Here is a 24,738-nt window from a genome sequence, read left to right on the forward strand (position 1 = left end):
GAAGACGACCAGGAGCAACACCGGTGTGAGCGGCTCAGGGGTGTCGAAAGGTGTACGCCGCTTCCTACCCAGCCACTGTGCCAACTTGCGTCTTATGCAATTTTTCACTTTCACCCCTGGAGCATTTAGCTCTAACGACTCCTCTCTAGACGGCCAATGAAGGCAAGCCAGAGCTGAGAGTCATTATTTTATTATTATTAAGACCGCCAGTTACCTCCCCCTGTTTATGTTGTTCATTATTTACATAAATTGTGGCCCGTGGCTCCAAAAAAATAATGAAATCAAAAAAAGTCAAAAATTGAACTGAGTTTTCAGTCTTTCTCCGAGAAGAATGCCGTCCTCGAAACGTTGGAGGTAATTTTAAAGCTGTGCTGTCCTGTGAAGGCTGAAAACTTCAATAGAGTTGCGCATAGGCACGCTTATTTACCACCGTCTTATTAAAAAAAATCTAAAATATGTCTTTAAACTGCTGCCATTTTTCTATTTTTAATATGACAATTTTATAAATATTTTATACAAACAAATTGTAAATACACACTCACTGACTCCGTTGGCTCAACGACCCAAAATGAGACTTAGCCTCAAGACAGTGCCACTTTTCTCGTCTCCCGGTCGTGTGCGACTTCTCGCCAATTGTTAATTCGAAGTTCCCGCAGATCTGCCTCCACCATGTCGCTCCAGCGATACCCATATGGCGATAGCGATAGCGAAATTATAAATACAATACAAGTCAATCATTTATTATTATTATGTAAGGAACTGCACTCTAAGCGTATTTATTTCTCCATGGTTAAAGTGACATAAAATGGCGGCGTGAAATTGACAGCCCGAAGACAGCCTGTATAAGGATGCATTTCTATAAGGATTGATTTATTCAAATCGAAAAGCTTTTGATAGTGCCCTTCGCCGCGGGGCCACGAATTATTTGTTTTTGAATGGCAATTATATTTTATTTTATTAAACGCATGAAGCCTTAGTTTCCGAGAATGTCTGATTGGCTGGAATGATCGGTTTCCTAAATACCGTTTAGATGTGCGGGTGGTACGCGATTGGAGGATTCTAATCAAATTCTAATTGACTATTAAATATTAAGACGAATTGTATAAGACGCGTGCTAAAGTCCTATGGTAAATGTATTGACTCTCTAACGTCTCAACCACGTGCGAGAACATATCAATAGGTTTTATGAACCATTTCTGTTAGAGGTAAAGTACTTACAGATATGGGCGTGTCATATTTATTTATTTATAAATTTTAAGGATTACCAATATTATGCAGATTTAGGTAACAATCCAAAGCCAATGACAAGAAATGTTCATATACTTAGATCATCGACACACACACACGAAACATTTCTTGAGTAAAAATTATAAAAACGCTCGACGTAAAATTTTTAATTCGTCATCGATTCTAAAATATACATCACACCTAAAAAAATTGTACCTCGAAAGCAGACAAAGATTTATAATTTTCAAACAATACCTAAACGATTTTTATCACAGAGTGATCTCTGAGTGCTTCATTACAGAAACTTTCAGGATTGTCCTATCGATTAGTAACCAACATATGACGTAATAAAACTGAGACACAACATGTATACAGCACGTTTCACGTATGGAGAAAATAATTCTAAATAAACGAGATTTTTTTTTACTGGACTGGTAATCCATTATGGGTTAAGTTTTGTTGTATATGTAGGTACTTATTTCATCATGTCCAATGTAAATTATCCAAAAAATGGCTCAACAATCAAAGTCCGTGACTGTACCAACCAACTGAACCAACGCTAATCTCGAACCCTTTCCGTAGCGTATCTTAATCTTCAGAGGATAATCCAAATTTTGCAATAATTTTTTTGATTTTAATGACGGTCTAATATAGGACTAGTTGGGCCGAAATCTAGAGTCAACTTTAGCCAGCTTAATAGTAGGTTATGGGTAGTTAATGTCGAGTTCAAATCCCGACAGATGCAAATACTTATATTATACAAATGATAATTAACTATAAACTCGAATTGCAACCGCTTATAAATAAATAAATCAGAGTGCCTAAAGTATAAAATAGCTCGGTGCAATTAATATGCTCTTAATATCATATGCAAAACATCTGCCATCGAAAAACTATAGATAAACTACTAAAAATCGCACTCTACAAAAAAATGTCATATGCATACGCCATCTGGTCAGTATAAAAAGGTATATGCAGATCGCACAAAAAATCGCTAAAAAGCACAGACAAAAAATGTTTGAATAAAACTATGGTTTGCCATCGACAATTTTGATAGTTTTTTATTCGCGGCATGTGCCACGCTTCCGTCTGCCGCGGTCTTTCGGCATTAGTCAGTTTTTTTTAATTTAATTTTGCGTGTATAATGTCTAGTCTTGTTTTAGACTTTATGGTCATTAAATAATCTTAAACAGCGCATCACAAAGTACAAAAGTCTTCTGTCAGAAGTAAGAATCTTACCTTTAACTGGTTTTGCGAGTTGCGATTTTGCAATAGAATCCGCCTTGAATAGGCCATTGTATTTTTTCGTTATATACGCATTTTCTAAAATAAATCGCGATTTGATCACAAAATCAATGTTTTCTAATAAATATAACCAGAAACATTTAAGAATTATTGTATTTTTTTTAATGAAACTACTTATTCTGAAGACCGACGACCGGGCTGGCCTATTAGTGGGTAGTGACCATGCCGATGAAGCCGATGGTCCTGGGTTCGACTCCCGGCATGGGCATTTATTTGTGTGATGAGCACAGATATTTGTTCCTGAGTCATGGGTGTTTTCTATGTATTTAAGTATTTGTATATTATAAATATCGTTTTCTGAGTACCCACAATACAAGCCTTCTTGAGTTACCGTGGGACTTGGTCAATTTGTGTAAGAATGTCCCTCTAATATTTATATTTTTATTTACACAAACAGTATGTCATAGGCAAATTAATTTTATACAAGTTTTGGCCAAATGTATTGCCGAGTACTTTAAGATGCTTTATGTACGACAGCGACAGAAAATAACCGCGCAATGAAAGACTTTGCAATTAGCCACATATATGTACATGTGATATTAATACTGCGTTTTTTTATCATTCACCCGCTGTGAGCTTTGACTTTTAATCATAAAGTTCCGGCGTTTTTTCACTTAGGCACTTTCGCTATGAGGCAAAACAACATTCATCTGCCAGCACACTCCACTATTAACCACATGCTGTGTATCGCAAAATTAATTACAGATCTAAAAAATAAACCTTTCTAATCATTCGTTTCCGTAAAAAACGAGAGTCTGAGCACGTGTCAAGTTTTTTGAATTTTCCTTTTTGTCATAGGCATGGTCCCAACCTCCCAACAATTGCTGATCAAATTAAGAAAAAAGTGCCTGGCCCTATGCCATTACGAGAATATCGTGGATAAGTCATTGAGTTGGAAGCAAATTATGTTATTGGATTCCATTTAAAAGAGACTTTATTCAATTAATAAATATACTGAAATATAAATATAAATGTATATAGAAATAGAATAGTACATTACGATACAAGTGCGAAAAATAGGAAATTCGAAACGAGTGGCGATAAATTAAAACACGACCGAAGGGAGAGGGATTACCTATTCGCACATGTATCGTACAACGTTTTACAGTACATATGGCCCTTTAAATGTTCGACGCAGTAACGTAATATGCTACTTCTCGCACTAGTGCTATAAAGTAGCCCCATATGTACTGTAAAATACATATTTATTCGTAACGTCGCACAAACACAGAAAATAAAATTATACAAAAAAAGAAAAACAAAGGAAGGAGTGCCACGAAATCAAATCAATATAAGTATATGAAAAGTGAAAAGGGGTAAAAAGCCTCACGCAGCTAAGATGAAAAAATGTAGGTACAAATACTACAAATGTCACATGACCACCATATACCACTTACCATTACCACCACCATATCATTACCTTACCAAACCTTGTTATACCATTTTTCATGTAAGCGCGCGAGACATGTACTCCTTTCCACTAGAGCCACAGTATCTACATTTTTGAAATAACTAACTAACTAACTCCGTTGGCTCAGCGACCCAAAATGAGACTTGGCCTCCGACACAAGACAGCGCCACTTTTCTCGGTCCTGTGCGACCTCTCGCCAATTGTCGACTCGAAGCTCGCGCAGATCCGCCTCCACCATGTCGATCCAGCGATACCTAGGGCGTCCGATAGGACGTCTTCCTGCTAGGCGACCCAGGTACGCTCTTTTCACGTTCCGATCTTCGTCCATTCTCTCAAGGTGGCCTAACCAACGGAGTCTGTGGGCTTTACTTTCTCCCATGATGTTAGGTTCAGCCACTAGGTCTTCAATCTCACGGTTCTTAAGGACTGTCCAACTTCCATCCGGTCTTTGCTTGGGGCCCAATATTTTACGGAGGATTTTCCTCTCGGCAACTAGCAGCATGTTTTCTTCCTTGAGTGTTAGTGTCCATGCTTCGCATCCGTAGGTTAGGATTGGGCGAATCACGGTCTTATAGATTCGGATCTTGGTGCGTCTGCTTAGAAGCTTGGACACTAACACCTTGTGAAGAGCTGCACTGCATCGCAATGTATTCTGGATCCTAATCTTTATGTCCTCGTCACGATTGTTGGTATCAGTAACGGTGCAGCCTAAGTATTTAAATTTGGACACGCCTTTGTACACTATATCTCCTACATTTAGGTTTTGGGGTGGAACACGGGTATTTTTATAGCGTCGCATGTGGAGATACTCAGTCTTTTCGTATGATATACTTAGGCCGACCTTTTTAGCTTCCGTTGTCAGAACACTGACGCACTGCCGCACCTCGTCTACAGAGGCTCCAAGTAGGGCTATGTCATCCGCGTAGCCTATCACCTTATGGCTTCCATTTAGCTCTAGTCCCCCTTCCAGTAACAAAACTTTTTTTAGGACGTACTCCAGAACCAAATTAAAAAGCATGGGTGACAGTGCGTCGCCCTGTTTCAGCCCCGTAATCACTGCGAATTCCTCTGTCAATTCTCCATCAACTTTGACCAACATTTTACTGTCCTTCGTGGCGACTTCAATCATGCTTACCAGTTTTTGGGGAATCCTAAAGTATCTTAAAATGTTAAAAAGACTGTTCCGGTCAATACTGTCGTACGCTTTAGAAAAATCCACGAACACTGAGTGAATACTCTGAGCATACTCCCACTTTTTCTCAACTGCTTCAGAAGAAAGATTTGGTCAACGGTGCTACGGTTTCGTCGAAAGCCGCACTGGTAGTCTCCTAAGATTTTCTCCGCATACGGTTCCAATCTCCTGAGTAGCACGTATGACAAAACTTTGTACGCAGTCGGCAGCAAGGCAATTCCGCGGTAGTTCGTGCACTTCCTCTTACAACCCTTTTTATGGACGGGGCATAAGACTCCTATATTCCATTGCCCTGGTTGCTGTTCTCCATCCCAGATTTCGCGCAGGAGTACATACAATTGGCTCTGTATTGCGCTCCCACCATATTTCCACACTTCTGATGGAAGGCCATCCACCCCTGGAGCCTTATTGTTTTTTAAGGACATCACTGCCGTACGGATTTCTTCAAATGTAAGAGGTTCTGTTTCTTCCTCGTTACAGCTGGCAGTGCATGGAACTGATTGGCCTAGTGCGGGGCAGTTAAGGAGCTGCTGAAAGTAGTCATGCCACATTTTTTTGATCTCGTCGCTATCAGTTACTAGCGTGCCAGTTTCATCTTCCAGCACTTGGGCGGTGGGCTGGTATCCTTTTTTAAAAGATCGCACCTCCTGATAGAAGTTTCTAGTGAAGTTCGTTCTTATGAGCGTGTCCATTTCCTGCACCAATCTATTTAGGTGTTGACGCTTCGCATTCTTTACAGCTGTTCTGGCTCTGGTTTTGATTTCCATATATTTGGCGTTCCAGCGAGAATCTTGTTCTGCTAGTACTTTATATCTCCTTCTTTCATTGACTAAACGTTCACACTCATTATTCCACCACTTCTTCCTTTTCTTCTTTTTCTTCCGCCCAAGTACCTTAAATGCCACCTCCTTTACATTATCTCTGATGCTCTCCCAGTGCTCGTCTACGTTATCACCTAGTGGTAGACCTTGAAATCTACTTCTTAATTCAAATTCAAATTTTTCTGCAATTACTTTATCTTTAAGGCTGTCCGTGTTTATTTGAGGTTTGCTATGTCGTTTAAATTTGCCGTTTACTTTAATTTTCGCCTTCACCTTTACGCCTAGCAGATAATGATCGCTATCACAATCGGCCCCTCTGAATGCTCGAACATTCTGAATTGAACTTTTATGGCGGTCATCAATAAGGACATGGTCAATTTGGTTGATTGTTACGCCATCCGGGGACTTCCAAGTACCTTTGAAGATATCCTTATGCGGGTACATAGTACTTTTAATCACCATAGCTTTAGACGCAGCAAAGCTGATGAGTCTCAGACCATTGTCGTTGGATATGTCGTGCTTGCTGTGTCTTCCTATTGTCGGTATAAAGATATCCTCTCGTCCCACTTTCGCATTGAAATCACCTAACACTATCTTAACATCAAAGCTCGGTATTTGCTCGTATACCATTTCAAGTTGTTCGTAAAATTCGTCCTTTGCAATGTCCTCCGCTAATTCAGTTGGTGCGTATGCATTTAGTATTGAGATGTTAAAAAGCTTTGATTTGACCCGAAGTACACATAGTCTATCTGAAATGGCATCAAATCGGATCACGTTCCCCATCACCTTCTTTGAAACCATAAATCCAACTCCTTTTCTATGTTGTCCGTTGTCAGGACCGCAGTAAAATAGTACAACTTCATTATCTACACTACATTCTCCCGTACCCAGCCACCGAACTTCCTGGAGGGCTGCTACCCCAATGTTATATCTCTGCAGCTCATTTTTGACTTGGTATACGGCGCCAGGTCTATAGAGAGAGCGCACATTCCACGAAGCTAGTCGGAAGTCCATTAGTCCATGCATAGGCATGGTTGTTGGTTTTTGGATCAGATCGGTTCTTTTCTTGTATCGGTTTCGTAACGATAATATTTTTCCGTGGGAGGGGTGTTAACCCGCCGCACAACCCCCATAATGCTGGAGGACCACACCCTACGTTGGTTAGCGAGTCCATCGGACTTGGCCGAGTAGTGTAGCTAGGCTGTACTACCGACCATTCCCCTATCCACCACCCAGGGGACGCTCCACTACGCCGTGAGGGCCAGCGCGAAACATTTTTGAAATACACAATTGAATTTAGTTTCTAGCGATAACAAAACAAAATGAACGATAAACAGTACATAAGTGCCTCCTAATTCAAAAAGGTAAGATCCACACTAAACTACCGCCGTCACAGAAACCGCGGAAGTGGCCACAGCTCTCGCTCTTCCTGTCTTTTTACCTTCCTTGCCAAATTCACTTTTTATCCCGCTTTTTTATTTTTCGACATGCAACAATTAAGACGGATGCGTATGGCTCGTGCGCGCGCTCGTGCCAGTCAGCTGCGATGACGATTTTACTTTTTATAAAAAAACAAATGCTGCTATTATTTATGATTTGCGTGTTTTCTTGGCGACCAGTTATGTAAATACATACAGTGCTCAGTGTACTAGATTTGTTAGCAAGAGGAAGAGAAGTCGACAATTTATGTGACTTTTCGCTGAACTTGTCTTGGGGCCGGAGAATTAAATATGACTTTTAATATTGTGAAATGCCCGTCCTATTATATATATCTTGCCTATAATAACTTGTATAGTAAGAGTTATGGATTCCTTCTAATTTTTTGCCAGCCAAGTTGTAGATTTGGCAGGTGATGACCATAACCATATTTAGCAAGATCAATTTGTATCCTCTGTCCATCCAAACTCCAATTACAAAACAACCAATAAACTAACCTTTTAATCCATTTCTTTCACAGATATTACATTATTTATAGTCCAAGTAAAACAGCCAAATGGCGCGGAAGGGCAGGCTGGCAAAAAACCGCGATCTCGCGGCGGATAATTAAGGTGAATCTAAAAAAAGTTTCGCTTACCTGAGCTAGAAATGTGGATACAGGTGGATTAGCGTTGACTTCACGACACGAGACTTGATAAGGTTTTCGGAGTTTACATTATAATTTGGTAAGTGACGATACTTTTTTCTGGAGTGTAAACTAAAATATTTTATATAAAAAATTAAACGAAGTTAGTCGAAGAATCAAAGTCAAGCAAATATTTTTGCTAACTGCTTACAATATCAATAATAAAATGTGAAATAAGAAAGAAGAGAAATACTGCCAGCATCCTCAGCACCATGCCACAGGGGCTAACTTTAGAAATGGACTTTTAGTTTTATACGATTTTTAATTAAGTATATTTTAATTGATTTACATAGTTTACTTATTAAGTTTAGTTTTTATGTTTATTAAATAAATCTAATTAATATTACCTGGATGTTTAATGAAACATCCTCAGGTATAGGAAATTATCGGAATATAACAAAACAAGAGGAGTGACTTTTGTACTACGAATGTAGTGTTCTGTCTGTTAGACAGCTGTACATCCATCGTACCATTTTACGTAGACACCGACATCTTCCATTTTCCGCGAAAGCAAGTAGCAAGCGAAATAAACAAACTGTCTGTCCTCTGGTACTCCAAAGGACGACTTTCGCCAGCCGTCAGTACGTAGCAATGAGTGCTCGTATTTACAATAAAGTAAATAAACACCTAAACATCTATGCACTAAATAGCTATGACTGTAAGTCTAAATTACAAACATGGCTTAAATCACAGACCTATCAAGAAACGGAATCACTATTAAACACTATCAAATGAGTCACTTTACTAACCTTAGCCCTATATGTATAATTTTTTCCCTTTTTTAAAACATAGAACTGTACAGACACACACACACACACGCGCATACGCGCACACACACACACACACACACACAGACACACACACACACACGTCAGCTGTTTTTCTTCTCTTTATATAATATTTAGATTTTTTACATTGTCATTTTCTATCTTAGTATTATTATTGTGTTTTCACTTCTTCTTAAAGTACCTGTTCACTAAACTACCTGTACCAATTTCTCCGGAGGAATCGCTGAATCCTGAGTCACAGGCTTTGTCCTAGTTCAGGAAACAGAGGCTCAATCCAAATGGAACTGTTACAAACCTAAAATAAGTTTATTTTGTAATTTAATGTAAGCCTCACATTTTGTATTAGGTTTCAAGTAAATAAAGAGAAAAAAAAAAGAGAATAAAGTTTATTACTCTTCTTAATGTGCTGTATGATTTGTATTATTTCTGTATTGAGGTGTACAATAAAGAGTATTTGTATTGAATTGTAGGATATGCAGGTACTGAACTGAAGAGAAATTTAGATGTGGGACGTAGGTAAACTTAATCTACTAAAACTTAATGAATAACATGTACAATTTCATAGACAAATTAATAAAAATAGACTATAAATATACTTAAAATTAATAATATAGGTAAACTAAAAATAAGGGTATTATAAATAGAAAAGTCCTCTAGCTCGCCACCGATGGAAAGTGTACCCACGTTGAATGGCAATGCTTATACGTTGAGTGAAATACTGGCCTGCCTTCTGGTCACCTGTGGTCATGTGGTGTATGGTGTATATGAGGCGCGTCGCTAACCTCTTGTATAGCCGACGCGCGCTTGGCCCCCACAACCCCAGGGTTTCGACCCTAAACGCCTAAAAAATGTAACCTCTGCCAAGGGTTGCGTATTTACGGCGTTTGAGGTCCTCCGCTGCAGACGCAGCATGACCAGCATCAATGCTGGTGCCCGAAAGGTGGGACGGCACGAGGGTGTCTACGCAAATGGCATCCCAAACTAGGGCCTCGGCCTGTCCCATTTTCCAAAGAAACCGTGTCATGCCGTCGGGCCTCTCGCCGTCGTCTCTTGCCAGACCAACGGGCTCAAGTATGGCAGGGATTTTGACGCTGACAAGAGCCCTTCGGATGATGTCATTAATGCCGGCGTGTCGGGATATACGTCCGGCGCTTCTACCACAGGAAAACCCATGATAGCCGTGGCTGTCTACCATGGCATCACATCGCCATCGAGGGGGGGCGTTTGTTGTTGTCCCTATGCGCAACCTAGTTGCCAGTCAAAATGTGGTGTTATCTATTAGGATTCCTATCGATGGTGAAGGAAGGGCTTACAACCACAGACCCGATAGTGGCAAATAGACGAGCTCGATCCGCCGTACTAGTTAACGTATCAATGAGATTATTCCGTACTAGACGGCAGAACGGCTCGTTCCCTCTGCGAGCAAGAATTGGCAGGCGGATCAGTGCGTAAACTTAATAACATTACATTAAAAAACATGTAAGTAAGCACTCGAACCCAACAGCCTGGCGACATAGCGACACCATCAGAACTTCAACAAGATAATATGGTGCTCGAGTAATTACTCTATAATAAAAAAACATAGAGTTATTGAACTCTGTATACTTCTTGTGTTCGGTAGTGTCATGATATGCTTTTGCTTAGGGCCGGCTTTAGACAATTTGATTACATATGGTTCCAATCCATTTGATTTTATACCTTAACGTAATAGCCTGAAAGTCCTAATTATAACCATTAATATTGCGCCACTTTTTGCATTACAAACTTAATTACTCTAGTAATAAGATTAAGATTATAAAGAATTAAACTCTGTCACAGTCTTTCAAATAATAATGTTGCAAAACCCCTAGAGTTTAAATGATATACGACGTTTTTCCAACAGGAATAACGCACGTACGTTTTTCTAGCGTATTTTTTCTAGTACTTGACCTGTGATCTTTGCGAAGGTTAAGCGTAACGTTTTTATGCAATTTAATCAATGTTATTTCTATCGTATACCAAGTACCTTTAGTTAAACCAGTATAAAATATGACCTCCAGATCCGTAAGAACAAGTCGCGATCGGGGTTTACCTAGTCTGGTTTGTTTTGGGCAAAGTTCTTAGCGATAGTGATAATGTTATAACCCTGATCTTCTTCTTCTTCTTCCTCGCGTTGTCCCGGCATTTTGCCACGGCTCATGGGAGCCTGGGGTCCGCTTGACAACTAATCCCAAGATGTGGCGTAGGCACTAGTTTTTACGAAAGCGACTGCCATCTGACCTTCCAACCCAGAGGATAAACTAGGCCTTGTTGGGATTAGTCCGGTTTCCTCACGATGTTTTCCTTCACCGAAAAGCGACTGGTAAATATCAAATGATATTTCGTACATAAATTCCGAAAAACTCATTGGTACGAGCCGGGGTTTGAACCCGCGACCTCCGGATTGCAAGTCGCACGCTCTTACCGCTAGGCCACCAGCGCTTTTTTTTGTTATAACCCTGATCTTGACTTTACTAAACTTGAGTTTCCTCTCTGTAATCCCTAGAGATTCGCACAAGATTTGCATGTTCCCGTGTGAATTTCTCCTTAAACATAGAAGTTGTGTAAGAAATATCTCTGAAAAGAAACAATAATTTGGCAGTAGAAAGATTTGAATTGACATGTCATACTTGGTTTTTAATAAATGTACCGTAGAATTTATTGCCTTTGGATAATTATTTTTGATTGCTCTGTTTTGGCGTTTCCATTTCCTGGTCTCTCATTAAATTTATATAAATTCATTAGTCAAATGCCGAAACCCGCTATTAGTTTTTGTCTGTGTCCAGTTACAGAACTTGTAAGGTCTTCTATAGTGCTCAGTGGGTTTAGACCCACATCAGATTTAAGCTTAGGTACATACCTAGTTAATTTAAGATTGAACACATGGGAAAATAACATTCAAATATGAAACACCAATTACGCAAATATACAATTTCACAAAAAAACACCCGCTGTATCAAACGTCGCGTACCAAAATCATCCGATATGTGAATTGTAAAAAACGCAAGGGCCCCTGTTTTTTACCAGCATATCAAAAGAAATTCTCATAAAAAGCCCGATTTCGCAGATGTGGGTTTTATAAATTTCTTGCACGTGTTTTGGTGTTTTTTCTAACGTTTGGTTGTGTGTGGTGTCTAAGTTTCTGAGCTGCCTTAATTAGATAAAAATTGCGGTTACAAATGATATAATAACGCAGCTGTTAAGTTCTTCTTTAGTGCCTTTATTAGGGACTAGTGTTTTAAATACATATCAATTATAATTCTTCTTTGAGTAATTTGGTCAGACAAAGAGTTTTAAAGAACCTTCATTTAATTTTGTTCCTTCAGAATTACCCCTTAAATAGGATTTAACGATTGAAAGACGATCAATTTTTTCATTTAGGTAAAATGATGCCTAGAATTGAACACTTTTATATTATCTTTTAGGATGGTTAAGGTATGTATATACGGCAATCGAAATTTTAAAGTTACCTATCAATAACAGATTGTTTAACTTTGATTTATTTAGTTAATAATAAATAATACCGTATTTGAAAGACTACCGGAATTAGTGATACCTGCGAAGACATATTTTTTCAGATATAAGTATTTTAAGACAATATATCATATTAGTATGGCATAAGAGTACGGATCTAACGAAAATTTAATTAAATAATTTATTCTAATGAGACAAATCACAGGTTTATAAACCTTAAGAGGAAACATTTAATCAATGGTTTATTTTTCTTGTATATTTTTACTGAGGTGTGCCAATAAAGAGTATTCTATCTATCTATCTATTAGTGGTAATTTTTCCATACAAACAATCTCGACTATCAAACTGTAAACGTGCATATTGCGGAAATAAAATAAATAAATAAAAGTAGCCCTAAAGAGGTGCAATATTGTTTTCACGTCAGCAGATGGAACAAGAGTAATTTGCTGCTTAAAAACAGTGAGCAAAATCGCATTTTGCTCACTGAGTGAGACAAAATAACATTCAAGTGGACCCCCGGGTACGTCCTTAAACTACGTCCAAAAGAGAGGTATGGGCATTGTGAATGTCATCTCGCTTTGTGTGGTAGGGCACAGCCAGTGGATGTCATTACAGATCTAGAGCAGAGCCCAACTGGGGAAGTACCTCCACTTTACAGAAAACAGCAGCCAAATAACACTAGACCCTACTCATAGTGTTGTGTTCCTGCCGGTGAGTAAAGTTGCCAGAGCTCAGCGAGGGGGGGCGGGGTTAGGGTCGGCAACGCGCATGTGACTTCTCTGGAGTTGCAGGCGTACATAGGCTGCGGAGACTGCTTGCCGTCGGGCGGGCCGTATGCTTGTTTGCCACCGACGTGGTATAAAAAAAAAGTGACCTTTATATTCGAATGTCATTTCAACGTGCGGGGCCTAATACAAGTTCGAAGTATTTGGATTCTATTGTCTTTGTCCCTTTCACGTCATTAGCAAAAAGAAAGAGACAAAAAAGTGCATACGTAATTCAACGGTATATTGACGGTTTATAATAGACCCCCGAAATAAGTCTGACCGCATCGTTCCAAAATACCCTACGAGTCTTCATTCGTAATAATTAATTAATGAAATAAAAGTTTAAAATTTAATAAAAACACCGTATTTTACGCATTTTATTATACAATCAAAACAATGCAATTGTTACGCAGTAAATAATTCTACTTAATTACTTTTAACGATCTCTACTATAGCTGACAAATAGTAGCATCCGCAATTCGGACCTTATCTAACAAAATTTTTTTTTTACAAAAAAAAGTTGTCGATTGAACCTCAGAATGAACTGTCAATTGATGTTCGTTAATGTGTCGAGTGTGGAGTCCTCCAAACAACAAAACACATGATCGAATGTTCCCTGTGCTCAACGATGTGCACTTAGGAAGATCTCCTGCGGGCTACACCCAGAGGGCTAGACGTGGCAAAGCATTGGCAGACAAGAATTTAATTTAAAAAGTTTGATCCCTTTACACGAATAAGAAGAAGAAGATGTTCGTTAATTCATTATTTTCGTATTATTTTATTGAAATTTATTTCGTTTTGTTTTATTGCGGTAATTAAAGTTAATTGTTAGAATACCTTCACAAAAACACGAGTGAAATAGTGATGAAGACGGATTACATTTTTTCAGGTTGTATTTTTTGATGGCTGACTGACGTGAAAAATTTTGTGTACTACACGAGATCAAAGATATTTACATCTCGTGCGCTTTTGAGTCCCTTACTACGCTCAAGATTCTAAATTATAGTTATAATAGAATCTTTCGCTTGCACGGGACTGAAAACAAGCACTCGACAAAATATCAAACTTTGCTCGCTTTTTGTACAAATAACTATTTGAAATTCATAGTCTATATTATATTGCCACCACAATCTTAGCGACATCTAGCAGTTAATGGTCGAACTAGTTAAGCTGTGGAGCGAAGGCGGGCTCGGCACCAATCGCTTTTCATTGGTTCATATCGATCATGAGAGATGGCGCTTATTTTAACTCATCAAGCTAGGAATCAAGCTATTGAATATTTACGTATTTTATTATTTTATTTTATAATTTTCACATTATTAAACAAATTCCTGCGTACTTATTCCGGGTTGAATTCAATTTGGAAGGACTATTAACGATCAGAAACGTAAAACATGTCTTATTATTTATTTGATTTAATTTAAACGAGTGCGCTGCACTGATATAGATAGGTATTATGATCAAAATCTAAATAAAATTACGGTGATCAAGACCTACCAATATACGTTTTTGGATTATTTTGATAGGCGGTTTCCACTTATGACTCATTTTGGGTATAGTCATAGTCATTGGTATTTTTTTAAACATATATTTTTAGGGTTCCGTACCTCGAAAGGAAATAACGGAACTCATAGGATCACTTAGTTGTCCTTCCGTCCGTCTGTCTGTCTGTCAATACCCTTTTTCTCAGGAACGCGTGGAGGTATCAAAGTGGAATTTATATCAAATACTCAGGTCTACTGTCCCTTGGAGCTGTGAGAAAATCAAACTTCTGAATTTTTAGTAACATTATATAATATTATATACCTACAGGTTTGTACGGAACCCTCGGTGCGCGAGTCCGTCTCGCGCTTGGCCGGTTTTTTATCATAATTTATATCCTTACGCCTCATCATCATATGAGATCATAATTTAAAATAAGGAGCAAAACAGTGATCGTAAAATGCGAATGGAATCGGTAGTAAATCCCACAACACCGCCTACCTGCATTCCATTAACTACCTGGTGATTTACCTTGACTAATTGACTTGTTAACCTGATTTAGTCTTTAGACCACACATAATGGAGGACTCTGAATGTTTATACTTTATACGACATGAAAGCAAAAGGGCGTACTTCTCTTTCCAGCACGTTCAAATATGTAAGTTTTTTTTGGAAAATAAACTTATTCATGGATTAACCGATCATATTTAACCTTTTCTAGACCCGATTCAAAAGTTAGAAGGCATTCATATTATTTTCGTTGGTTTAAAAAGTATTCACTTCATAAAAAAAAACCTTTTTAGCAACTTTAATCTTATTTTTAAAGACTTGTGGACACGTTAATGTTTACTACAAATCACTTTTAGTTAAATGTAGGTACCTGACTACCTGTACCTGTGAAGTACCGCAAAGTACAGCTATTTTCCAAATTTAATTGAAATATACCATAAAGATGTTTATAATAAGTTAGCACCATATTACGCAATTTCTCGAAAACTGTAATTGCCCGCTTTATCACAGAAAGATTAAACATAAACAAAGTCGAATCGGCCGCCAGTCCTGTAACAGTATTCGACGTTTTTTCTTGACAGATTATAACATAACAAGTTTCTAATAAATGTTTGTTTAACGTACTCTGACTTAAAAGATGTCAAGTTGACAGTTTTGCACGTGGAATCGCTACTCTTTTCAAACGAGTTGTTATTTAACGAATTATTTAACTATAGACTTTTGGTTTATACCACATCGTCGTTTTATACCATGTCGGTAGCAAAAAATCATACAGCCCACCTGATGGTAAGCGTGTACCGTAGCCTAGCGACGCTTATAACTGCATAGATGTTTCATGTATGGTCACATGTACGTTGCCGATCCTTTAAATTCCCCGCGGTAACCGCTTACCAGGCAGACAATAACCATGTTTGATACATTTCTATACGACCAAGAGAATACTAAAGTACTTACCTAATACCTATATGCGACCTAGATCCTAGATCCTACAAATACTTGGCACTGTCTCCAAGGCCGACTTCACATGACTAACGAATTTATACGTAGAATTAATAAAAAAATAAACAAAATCTATCTCCAACGCAATTAAAAGCGCAACAAAAAAATAGGGAAACCTTCGGCTAAATTAAACACAGCACCACAAAATCTGATTTATAATATAGTAATTTATACATAACATGGCATCATCACTCTTCAGTTCCTTCTGATTTGTCATCCTCTTTAATTTCAATATCGTTTTCCTCGCTGACTTGTGATTTCGTAGTGAACTCCATCGATGTGTCATTTGCACTAGCTTTGTCTTCCACATTTTCAGATACATTCCTCGAAATATCGATCTCACTCTTCAATCTCTGAATTGCTTGAACAACTTCGTTCTGGAAATTCATATTCAACTTATACAGCTGTTCTGCATGTTCCTTTTCTCTCCTAATTTCATTCTTCATATGTGTGTCCTTGTATTTCTCAAGTTCCTGCATGATTCTCACTTTAGACTCGAAAACATGCTGTACCATAGAGACTAAAGTAAACAATTTTTCGATCACCTTGTCTTTTGTTTCTTTTGATATGTTTGGGTCTGCTTCGAGGTCAGATTTGGCGTCAAGTGCCAAGTCATTAGCCGATGACGGGAAACCTAGGAGACCCTTAGATCCATTTCCATTTGGGATGTTTTTGGGAGGTGATGCCCTTGCATCATTCTTTGTAGCTTCTTTAACTGTAGCATTCTTAGATGTAAACGCGCCTGATGTAGTTACTTCAGTAAATACTCCAGAACTAGGTTTATTTGATTGATACTCAGCAGTCTTCTTATTAACCTTCTGCAGCAGCTCACTCTGTTTCTCCTTCTGCTTCTCAAATGGAGATTTCTGAAGAACTTCTTCATGTTTCACTTCAATTGTTTCATTCTTGCTGAACGGACTTCCTGTCCGCTTCGTGAAATTCGTCACAGTTAATTTAGACATGTCCTTATATGTCGAGAAAGGGGATAACAGGTCACTTAAGTGGGTTTTCTTCTGCACTGACTGACCACTCCGAGCGGTGCCGGTGAGGTAACTAAGTAGCAAGTATTTAATATTGAATGGCCTCACATACCAAGTGTGGGTCGCTCCATAGTTTTGGTTTGGCGCTTCCTTGGCGTGGCAATGAATTAATGATTAAGTCAACGATGTGGGCCGGTGCAGTTTGCATTGATGTTGACAGAGCCGTTAGTTTAATTTGACATGAATTTGTTTTGAGAGCAGAGTGGACAATGTATTTGCGTGGTGATGTAATGTGTGCTCGGTGTAACGCCCAGCCCAGAGCCAGCTTAGTGGGATGACGCATGACATTTTGGTCACGATAAGCTTAGCTAAAAACGTCTGGTTGAATGCGTAATTGATATCACAGACGTAGCCAACACTATCCATACATACTACCTATACATTAATTAATAGAAATAAAATACTTGCAAGTACTGATGGAAGCATCTTCTACTATGTATTTATTTGCCCATTTAAACAGCTGAACGGATTTCCACGGACCATGAAAATGGACATAGTTTTAATACCAAATGTTTACGTCATTCTACTTGAGGTAGCAACTAGTTAATTGAAATGGTGTTTAAAATTCACTTAAACCAGTACTTATCTAAATAAAAGGGTTAGAAAATAAAATTATAAAAACAAATAAAAGATTAATTATATTCAGAGTTTTTCTGTGATGATAATAATAAGATATAGTCTGTCAAACAACTTTGTTAGTAGAAGAAGGCGCGAAATTCAAATTTTCTATGGGACCATAATCCTTCACGCTCAAAATTTTTGAATTCGCCGCTTTCTACAGACGGAAATAGCTTGACCCATACTATAATACACATATTTAAACCCAAAAAGATAGAGAGTATAAAAAGTATTCAAAGTACCCTATCCAAATCATGTCAGGAATTTACTGGTATATTTGACCAATTTATGCATTTTTATTTACATGATCGATGTATACAGAGATATTATAGTAACTGTACAAATACCTACTACTAAATTAATATCTAGTTTACTTACTAACTTAGCTGTTTCACAATGTCCAAATAAATATCAAATATCAAACATTTATTCAGCAAAAAGGCCACAGGGGCCACATGTCCATTTTTACAAACAATAAAAATTACAAATATGGAATCGATGAAATAATAAATACTTTATTAGAGATGTATACTGTCTGTAAATGTCAAATTACACAAAAAAAACTATAATAAAAAAATAAAACCAACAAATACTAAAATTCTTTAGAGAGGGATAAGTATCTAAGTGTCAGAGATAAAATATAAAAAAGATATTAAATTATCCTTAGAGATGTAGAGGGTCTCCAAGGCTTGAATTCTTATATAAATAATTAAAAGACAAAAAAATTAAATCAGACAAGAACCGAATGAAGTGTCTCACGTTAATAAAGTCTTGAATAAGCTACTTGCCACTTATCTGACCAATAAAGTCATCGTTGGCGTTTCACAATCTTCAAATAAGCTTAACCTGCAACGATTAGCACGAAGATTTATCTGGCAGTTAATTTATTTGTTAATTAGCTATCCAATAATTTATTTGAATATTGTGTAATAGGCCCTAAAGTAGGCCCTTGAAGCCAATTTTTTAAACCAATGTATAAATCCAAAAAAAAAAAGATCTCGCAAAATTGATGACTCAGTATAGCGTGGTTTAGGTTATACATTTTACGGGATCTTATTTTTTGGATTTATAAATTGACTTTACGTATTTTTTCTGACGAGGACGGAAGTAAACTTCTTCACCTTGGCACTTACTGTATGGAATTGCCCAGTTGACGGACATTAAATACATAATTAATTTAATTGTCCAAGTGAAATAGGCATCACTTTCTCCGTTGGCGGATCCGGACGAAAATGGGCAGCCATTTTGTATTCTGGCGACGCTTGATAGAGGATCGAATAGAATTTCCACCGTTACCTTAACGCATTGGTATTTCATTTTTATCATAAGTATCAAGAATACAAACTTCATTATTTTGTAAAACTGGTTTTAAAATTAAGAAATTATGTATATGATAATGGCTTGAATGAAGAAAACGGAAATGTAAAATTTAATATCAAAATGTATAACTTAGTACACAACTAGAGTCAGACCAAGGTAAGTTGGCAACGATTTTGATTGCCCAGCCCGTCATAATTTTATAGAAGTGTGGCGTTTAAAATATCACTTGCACTGCCTGGGCTGTCAAAATCGCTGCCAACTGCTTTTATCTTGGTCTGACATACTATAAAACGCGAGTGACGCATTTAAAATGCAATATCTGTCTACATATTTCATATTAAGACGGTAAACCAACTCAGCCTGCCTAAAAAGCTCCTATACCCTTGCAAGGTGTGAAAAGATTCAAAAGGCTGGAAAATTGTATGGTAATTTAAGGAAATTTTCTCAAGAAACAAAGGAAGTTTATAATTAGTAAATGGGATTATTTTCTGTAAACAAAAATATTATTATAAAAAAAAAACAAAAAACCCGACTGCACACTAAAAAAGAGGAAAACAAGCCCCACAAGAATATTGTTGTTGATGGTAAGTGTCGCAGGCGGGGACCAACAGAGGGTTATTTAAAGTCATTTTGGTTGTTGGTCCCCGCCTGCGATACTTACCATCAACAACAATATTCTTGTGGGGCTTGTTTTCCTCTTTTTTAGTGTGCAGTCGGGTTTTTTGTTTTTTTTATAATATTTTATTTATTTATTTATAACTTTTTAGTTACCCCCAAAAACTCCCGTGACCAAGACGAATCTAACTATACCTCATACATCAAAATCCATCAAGCCGTTTAGGCTACAGGAGGCCACAAAGAAACATACATACATACATACATACACTCAAAAAACATTACCCTCCTCCCTTTAGCAGTCGGGTAAAAAAACTCCATATACGAAATTTTCTTTTGGAAAATATCTGATATTCCGGATAACTTTTCTGAATATAGATAAATTTCTAAAATTCGCGCTCAAAAGTATATCTTTTATGCTCTTTGTTGTTCTATATTAAAGACATCACTTTTTGTTAAGCTGTTACAGAATGGTAGATACTTACGAGTATGAAACGTTATTTGATCCGCTACTTTTGATGCTGACTGTACCAGTATAGAAAAGTTGATAAGTAGTTAAGTACTTATTTTAGGGATCGTGGTCTAACGTAACCTAGCCCAATCAATCCTACTAGGGTATACGGAATTTCAACAATATTTATTGCAATTATAATTACCTACAGGTAATTCATGAAATAATTTTGGCCCTTATGGCATGTTACTGGGTCAGTAAGTCATCTCTGCCGTTTCCAAAAGTTAAGATCCCATTCCCACGTAGATACCTAGCGTTTGATAACGACTTATCCTTTTAAATAGGTGTGTAAATTTGACACGTCGATGAAGCCCCGTTTCGCGGGTCTCAAATTGTCCGCTCTGAGGGACAAAGGGTAACTAACAAACCTACCCAATTGTACTTGCTCTTCTTATTTTAAGCGACCCTCTTTCCTGTTTAGCGCAGACTTCTGGCCGAAAGGTGTGATGTTTCGGCGGTTTCGTGGGAATCTGGCGAATCCCGCACCAGAACAGCTGGCGCAACCGAAAACAGCGTCGTCAAAATGATCTTTATATTTTATTATTGTATATATGTTAGTCTGTAAGGTATGTATATATGGACCTTAGTTGCCTGAAAATAAATGATATTTAATTTTAATTTTTTAGGCCTTGGGATACATGTGTTAATTTGGCTAACCTATACGCGTACCTTACTTGATACAACGCTCACATATCAAAAAATATATGTTAAAATAATAATAATAATCCCACGTAAGGTTAAAGTGTATCCCGTGCTTTTAGATTAATTTGTCTTAAAGGGCCTCTGCGCTGTTGGCTTCGGCCCCACGCATGCCTCCCAAAGGTCCGGGACCCCATGGTCCCGAGATATGGTAAGACAGACAAATAATAATAATAATAATAACAGGATTCTCTGCCTCTGGCTTGCTTTAGCCGGCCGCCCAGAGTGGAGTCGTTAGAGCTATAAGCTCCAGGGGTGGAAGTGAAAAATTGCATAAGACGCGAGTTGGCACAGTGGCTGCTGCCAGCCACTGGGTAGAAAGCGGCGTACACCTCTCGACACCCCTGAGCCGCTCACACCGGTGTTGCCCTTGAGCCATCCTAGATGTCGCTTTTTGTGGGGGCCCATCTTGTGGGGGCGAGTCACCGTCTGCCGGAAATAAAATTGAATACCGTTTTATTAGGCAGGCGTCCGGTTTTTTTATCCCATAGCTCAGTATTTAGTCCATCGCTTTCACCCAATAGCCCAGTTCATTTTAGATTCCATCAACCCTCAAATAGTCCTTACACCCTGGCGGGTGCTGCCTCTGCGTGCGTCCCATGATGCGGGCAAGGGCAACATCCTCTAGGTGTACCCCTTACATTTCATTAAAGTGTCAAAAGGGCCTCTACGTGTTGGCTTCGGCTCCGCGTACGCCTCCCAAAGGTCCGGAACACCATTGTTCCGTGATGGGAAAGACATATAATAATAAGTAGTCCGCTAAATTGCTCCTGGAAAGTTAGGTCTCTGGCAAAACCGTGAGGAGAGGTGTTAACATGGACTATATTTCAACTTACAGGTGGTTCTTCGTGCTTTCGGATGTCTGGATCTCTGTGCAACAGCGGCTGTCGGAGGTGTCTTCACATACTTATTTTCTATTTTCTTGAAGTTACTAATTCTTGTTGTACTTTGATGGTGGCAGGTGACGATGAGAATACAAAAATCATGAAAAAAAATGTTTTTCTCCATCTTTGTAGTAAGTAATTAAAACAAACTTTCATTCACACGTGACATGGCTAATCCTTGACCCTGCATCACACGCGGTATTCAGAGTAATAAATCGGCTCTTTAGCGATGTTATCTACACAATGACAAGTTCAATGATAGCCATCCAACACCATTACGTATGCAAAGTGCGCGTGCTGCTTGCCCGTCTTCCATATCAAACACCTAGCCCTCGCTTCTTCCTCTCGCTCACACCCGAGCGATCTGGCACATGAAGGAATGCGACAAACTAACTGGATCACAACTGCCCGAATCGGGGTACGGTGTCACAAACAACAGAAAAGGCGCTCCGGATACTACGATCCTAAACGACTGACGAATACACAACTATCTTTAAACATAAGGCTTTTTAGAATAAGACAGTTGAGGAGGATTCATATCAAATAGCTTTCCCTTACACTTAGATCCTGTCCACTCCAAAAGATCGTAAGTCCACGTTTGGCTCATTGACGACAAGACGATGCGTACCGGAACTGCCAACAACGTGCTGAATTTGAAATGGCTGTATAAAAAGCGCGGAGTCCCTGACGAAATCATCACACACTCACTAGCCTTCCAACGGTAAACACCAGGAGCACAGAACAAGATGGTGTCTCACAGAGCAATGTTCCTCGTGGCCTTGGCGCTGTTCGGAGGTGCGCTGGCCCAGCCTGCCAAGCAAGGCTTCTGGAAGGGGACACCCATGGATGGACTCGTCGAGGAGATGAGATCCGGCTGCGCCGAAGGATCCGATCCCACCGCCTGTATCAAATTCAAGGTCATGTCCTTGTTAGATACCATCTTCAAGAAGGACACTTTCCAGGTAAACATAAATATCACCAGCTTTAAAGTTTTTTATTTATTTATTTAATTTGGATTAATATAACGATAATTTTTCTTCAGATCTCCGAAGCCGTGGAAGTGACCAAGAACGGAGCCGGCAATGATGTTACTGGCCGTTCCAATGGGGACTTCTTTGACAACGTTGAAAACTTCATCCAGTCCCACGACGTGACCTTCCAGCTGCCCATCGCTGACACCAAGATCACAGTGAGCCCCAGGAATCTCGACCAGGACGAGATGAGTGTGAACATTAAATTCAACAAGGAAGGCGCCCGCTCCGTTGGTGAGGCCCGCAAAGCCAAGCTCAAGAAGATCATCGTACCCATCCTGGTGTTCGTGCTCCTCAAGGCCATGACCCTCATCCCTCTGGCCATCGGTGTGCTCGGTCTGAAAGCCTGGAACGCCCTGCAGCTGTCTTTCTTCTCTTTCGTCGTCTCCGTAGCTCTGGCCATCTTCCAGCTTTGCAAGAAGGTGAGTTGATTCACTTGTTCAACCGTAACTTTGAATGCTATTCGATTTCGAAAAGTTTGGAACAAAAATCGCATTGCATTCGAATGCGTATGAAATTCACTGCACTGATTCTATAAAGCACCACTTTCACTATATTTCTTATTCTGAATTTAAACGAGGACGCAATATTATGCAGCGCATCACTATTAATGCTGTTTTTCTCCGTCTGCAGGATCATATGGCACATTATTTTAAACGGCCTACTTGTTTTTTATGCAATCTGTCTGGGAATACCAATGAAGTATTTTTTCACAAATATTCTTCTAAATCACGCACACATTACCGATACCCATAATATCCTAGCACAGAATGCACTCTCACGGGCAATATTTTAGTTTGTAGTTATGCACCTTTCGTCTAACATTTCCTCACTTACCCTTGAGCCTAACCTTGTAGTTTACCCAGATCGCCGCGGACAACACGCACCCCCAGATTGCGGCCCATGGACCTTGGGATGCTGCTTACGCCGCCCGCCAGAGGAGGGACGCCGTCGAACCCCAGGAACTCGCTCAAGAACTCGCCTACAACGCTTACCACTAAACGTCTACTCGAACCCGGACTGAATTCGAACGACCCAAGGCTAAAAAAAACCGTTCAGAGACCGTTTTAAAAATCGAATCGGTCGAACGGACATAGACCAAATAATAGTTTCAGCTGAAACTGACGAGTGTAAATACTATGTAGTGCAATTTATTTATTGAGTGATAGGCGTGTGATTGTGATGTGTGAATGATTTTTGTTTTATTTTTTAAATAAACCATTAATGTAACATTGGTGTTTTCTTTCATCCTCTCTGCTTTTGTTTATTTTTTTAATGAAATAAAGAAAAAGTGGTAAAAAGGAAGGTTGTATTTCTTTGATTTCATCGTTGAACCTTCAGATGCCCTGGAAAAGTCAAGTAGATGTAAAATATTTTCAGTTTCACTAACAATAATTATTGTTACTTAAATATTATAAATCATCAGAGTCTAATCGCCATAGTTATCTATGGCGACTGAGAATAATAATTTTAATATAAACAATGACAGTCTAATTCTATTCCCAGTTATAATGGAGTGAATTAATTAACATTCTAAGTGCCGTAAACTTTCTCAAAATGACTTGTCGTTCTAAACATTACTTGGCTTAAAAATAATCATTATCTTCCCCATTATTACAAATGAAATAATAAAAATAATAAACAGCCAGCCAACATAAAAAAGTAACAAGAAAAAAGCTGGTTTGTAGAAAATCATAATTATTTTTAAATCTGGCAATATTTGGTACAGTAGGCAATATAGAGCTATAGTCTGTCAAGCCATTTCCGTCAGTCGAGAAAAGCGACAATTTAAAAAAAAAGTAGGTGACAAGGATTAGCGTACAATAGAAAATTTTAATTTCGCTGACGAAGGTTTTCGACCAGCCATAGTTATAGGGTTAATATTGATATCCAATCACAATTTA

At 38.5% G+C, this 24,738-nt stretch overlaps 3 protein-coding genes across 5 annotated transcripts; 1 reads left to right on the plus strand and 2 right to left on the minus strand.

The window, feature by feature from the left end:
* Positions 1 to 5,104: 5,104 nt before the first annotated feature.
* Positions 5,105 to 6,988, minus strand: LOC133529897 (uncharacterized). The gene has a single exon (XM_061867699.1). It carries the CDS (start codon positions 6,986 to 6,988, stop codon positions 5,105 to 5,107), a length of 1,884 nt encoding a protein of 627 aa, XP_061723683.1.
* A 7,930-nt stretch (positions 6,989 to 14,918) lies between these two features.
* On the plus strand, positions 14,919 to 24,052 carry LOC133529842 (uncharacterized). 3 transcript variants are annotated; one of them, XM_061867651.1, is made up of 4 exons: positions 14,919 to 15,265; positions 22,368 to 22,765; positions 22,846 to 23,256; positions 23,692 to 24,052. In XM_061867651.1, exons 2-4 carry the CDS (start codon positions 22,550 to 22,552, stop codon positions 23,833 to 23,835), a joined length of 771 nt encoding a protein of 256 aa, XP_061723635.1. In that variant the 5' UTR covers positions 14,919 to 15,265; positions 22,368 to 22,549; the 3' UTR covers positions 23,836 to 24,052. The 3 variants fall into 3 exon arrangements, with proteins under 3 accessions (XP_061723635.1, XP_061723634.1, XP_061723636.1); XM_061867650.1 differs by lacking the exon at positions 14,919 to 15,265 and having other exon boundaries at positions 21,917 to 22,765; XM_061867652.1 differs by lacking the exon at positions 14,919 to 15,265 and having other exon boundaries at positions 21,917 to 22,765; positions 23,701 to 24,052.
* LOC133529795 (uncharacterized) lies at positions 16,257 to 19,605 on the minus strand. Its single transcript, XM_061867606.1, has one exon. It carries the CDS (start codon positions 17,076 to 17,078, stop codon positions 16,305 to 16,307), a length of 774 nt encoding a protein of 257 aa, XP_061723590.1. The 5' UTR covers positions 17,079 to 19,605; the 3' UTR covers positions 16,257 to 16,304.
* Positions 24,053 to 24,738: the final 686 nt, after the last annotated feature.

Source organism: Cydia pomonella, chromosome 21, assembly GCF_033807575.1.
Source record: "Cydia pomonella isolate Wapato2018A chromosome 21, ilCydPomo1, whole genome shotgun sequence".
In the NCBI taxonomy this organism is placed as follows: domain Eukaryota; kingdom Metazoa; phylum Arthropoda; class Insecta; order Lepidoptera; family Tortricidae; genus Cydia; species Cydia pomonella.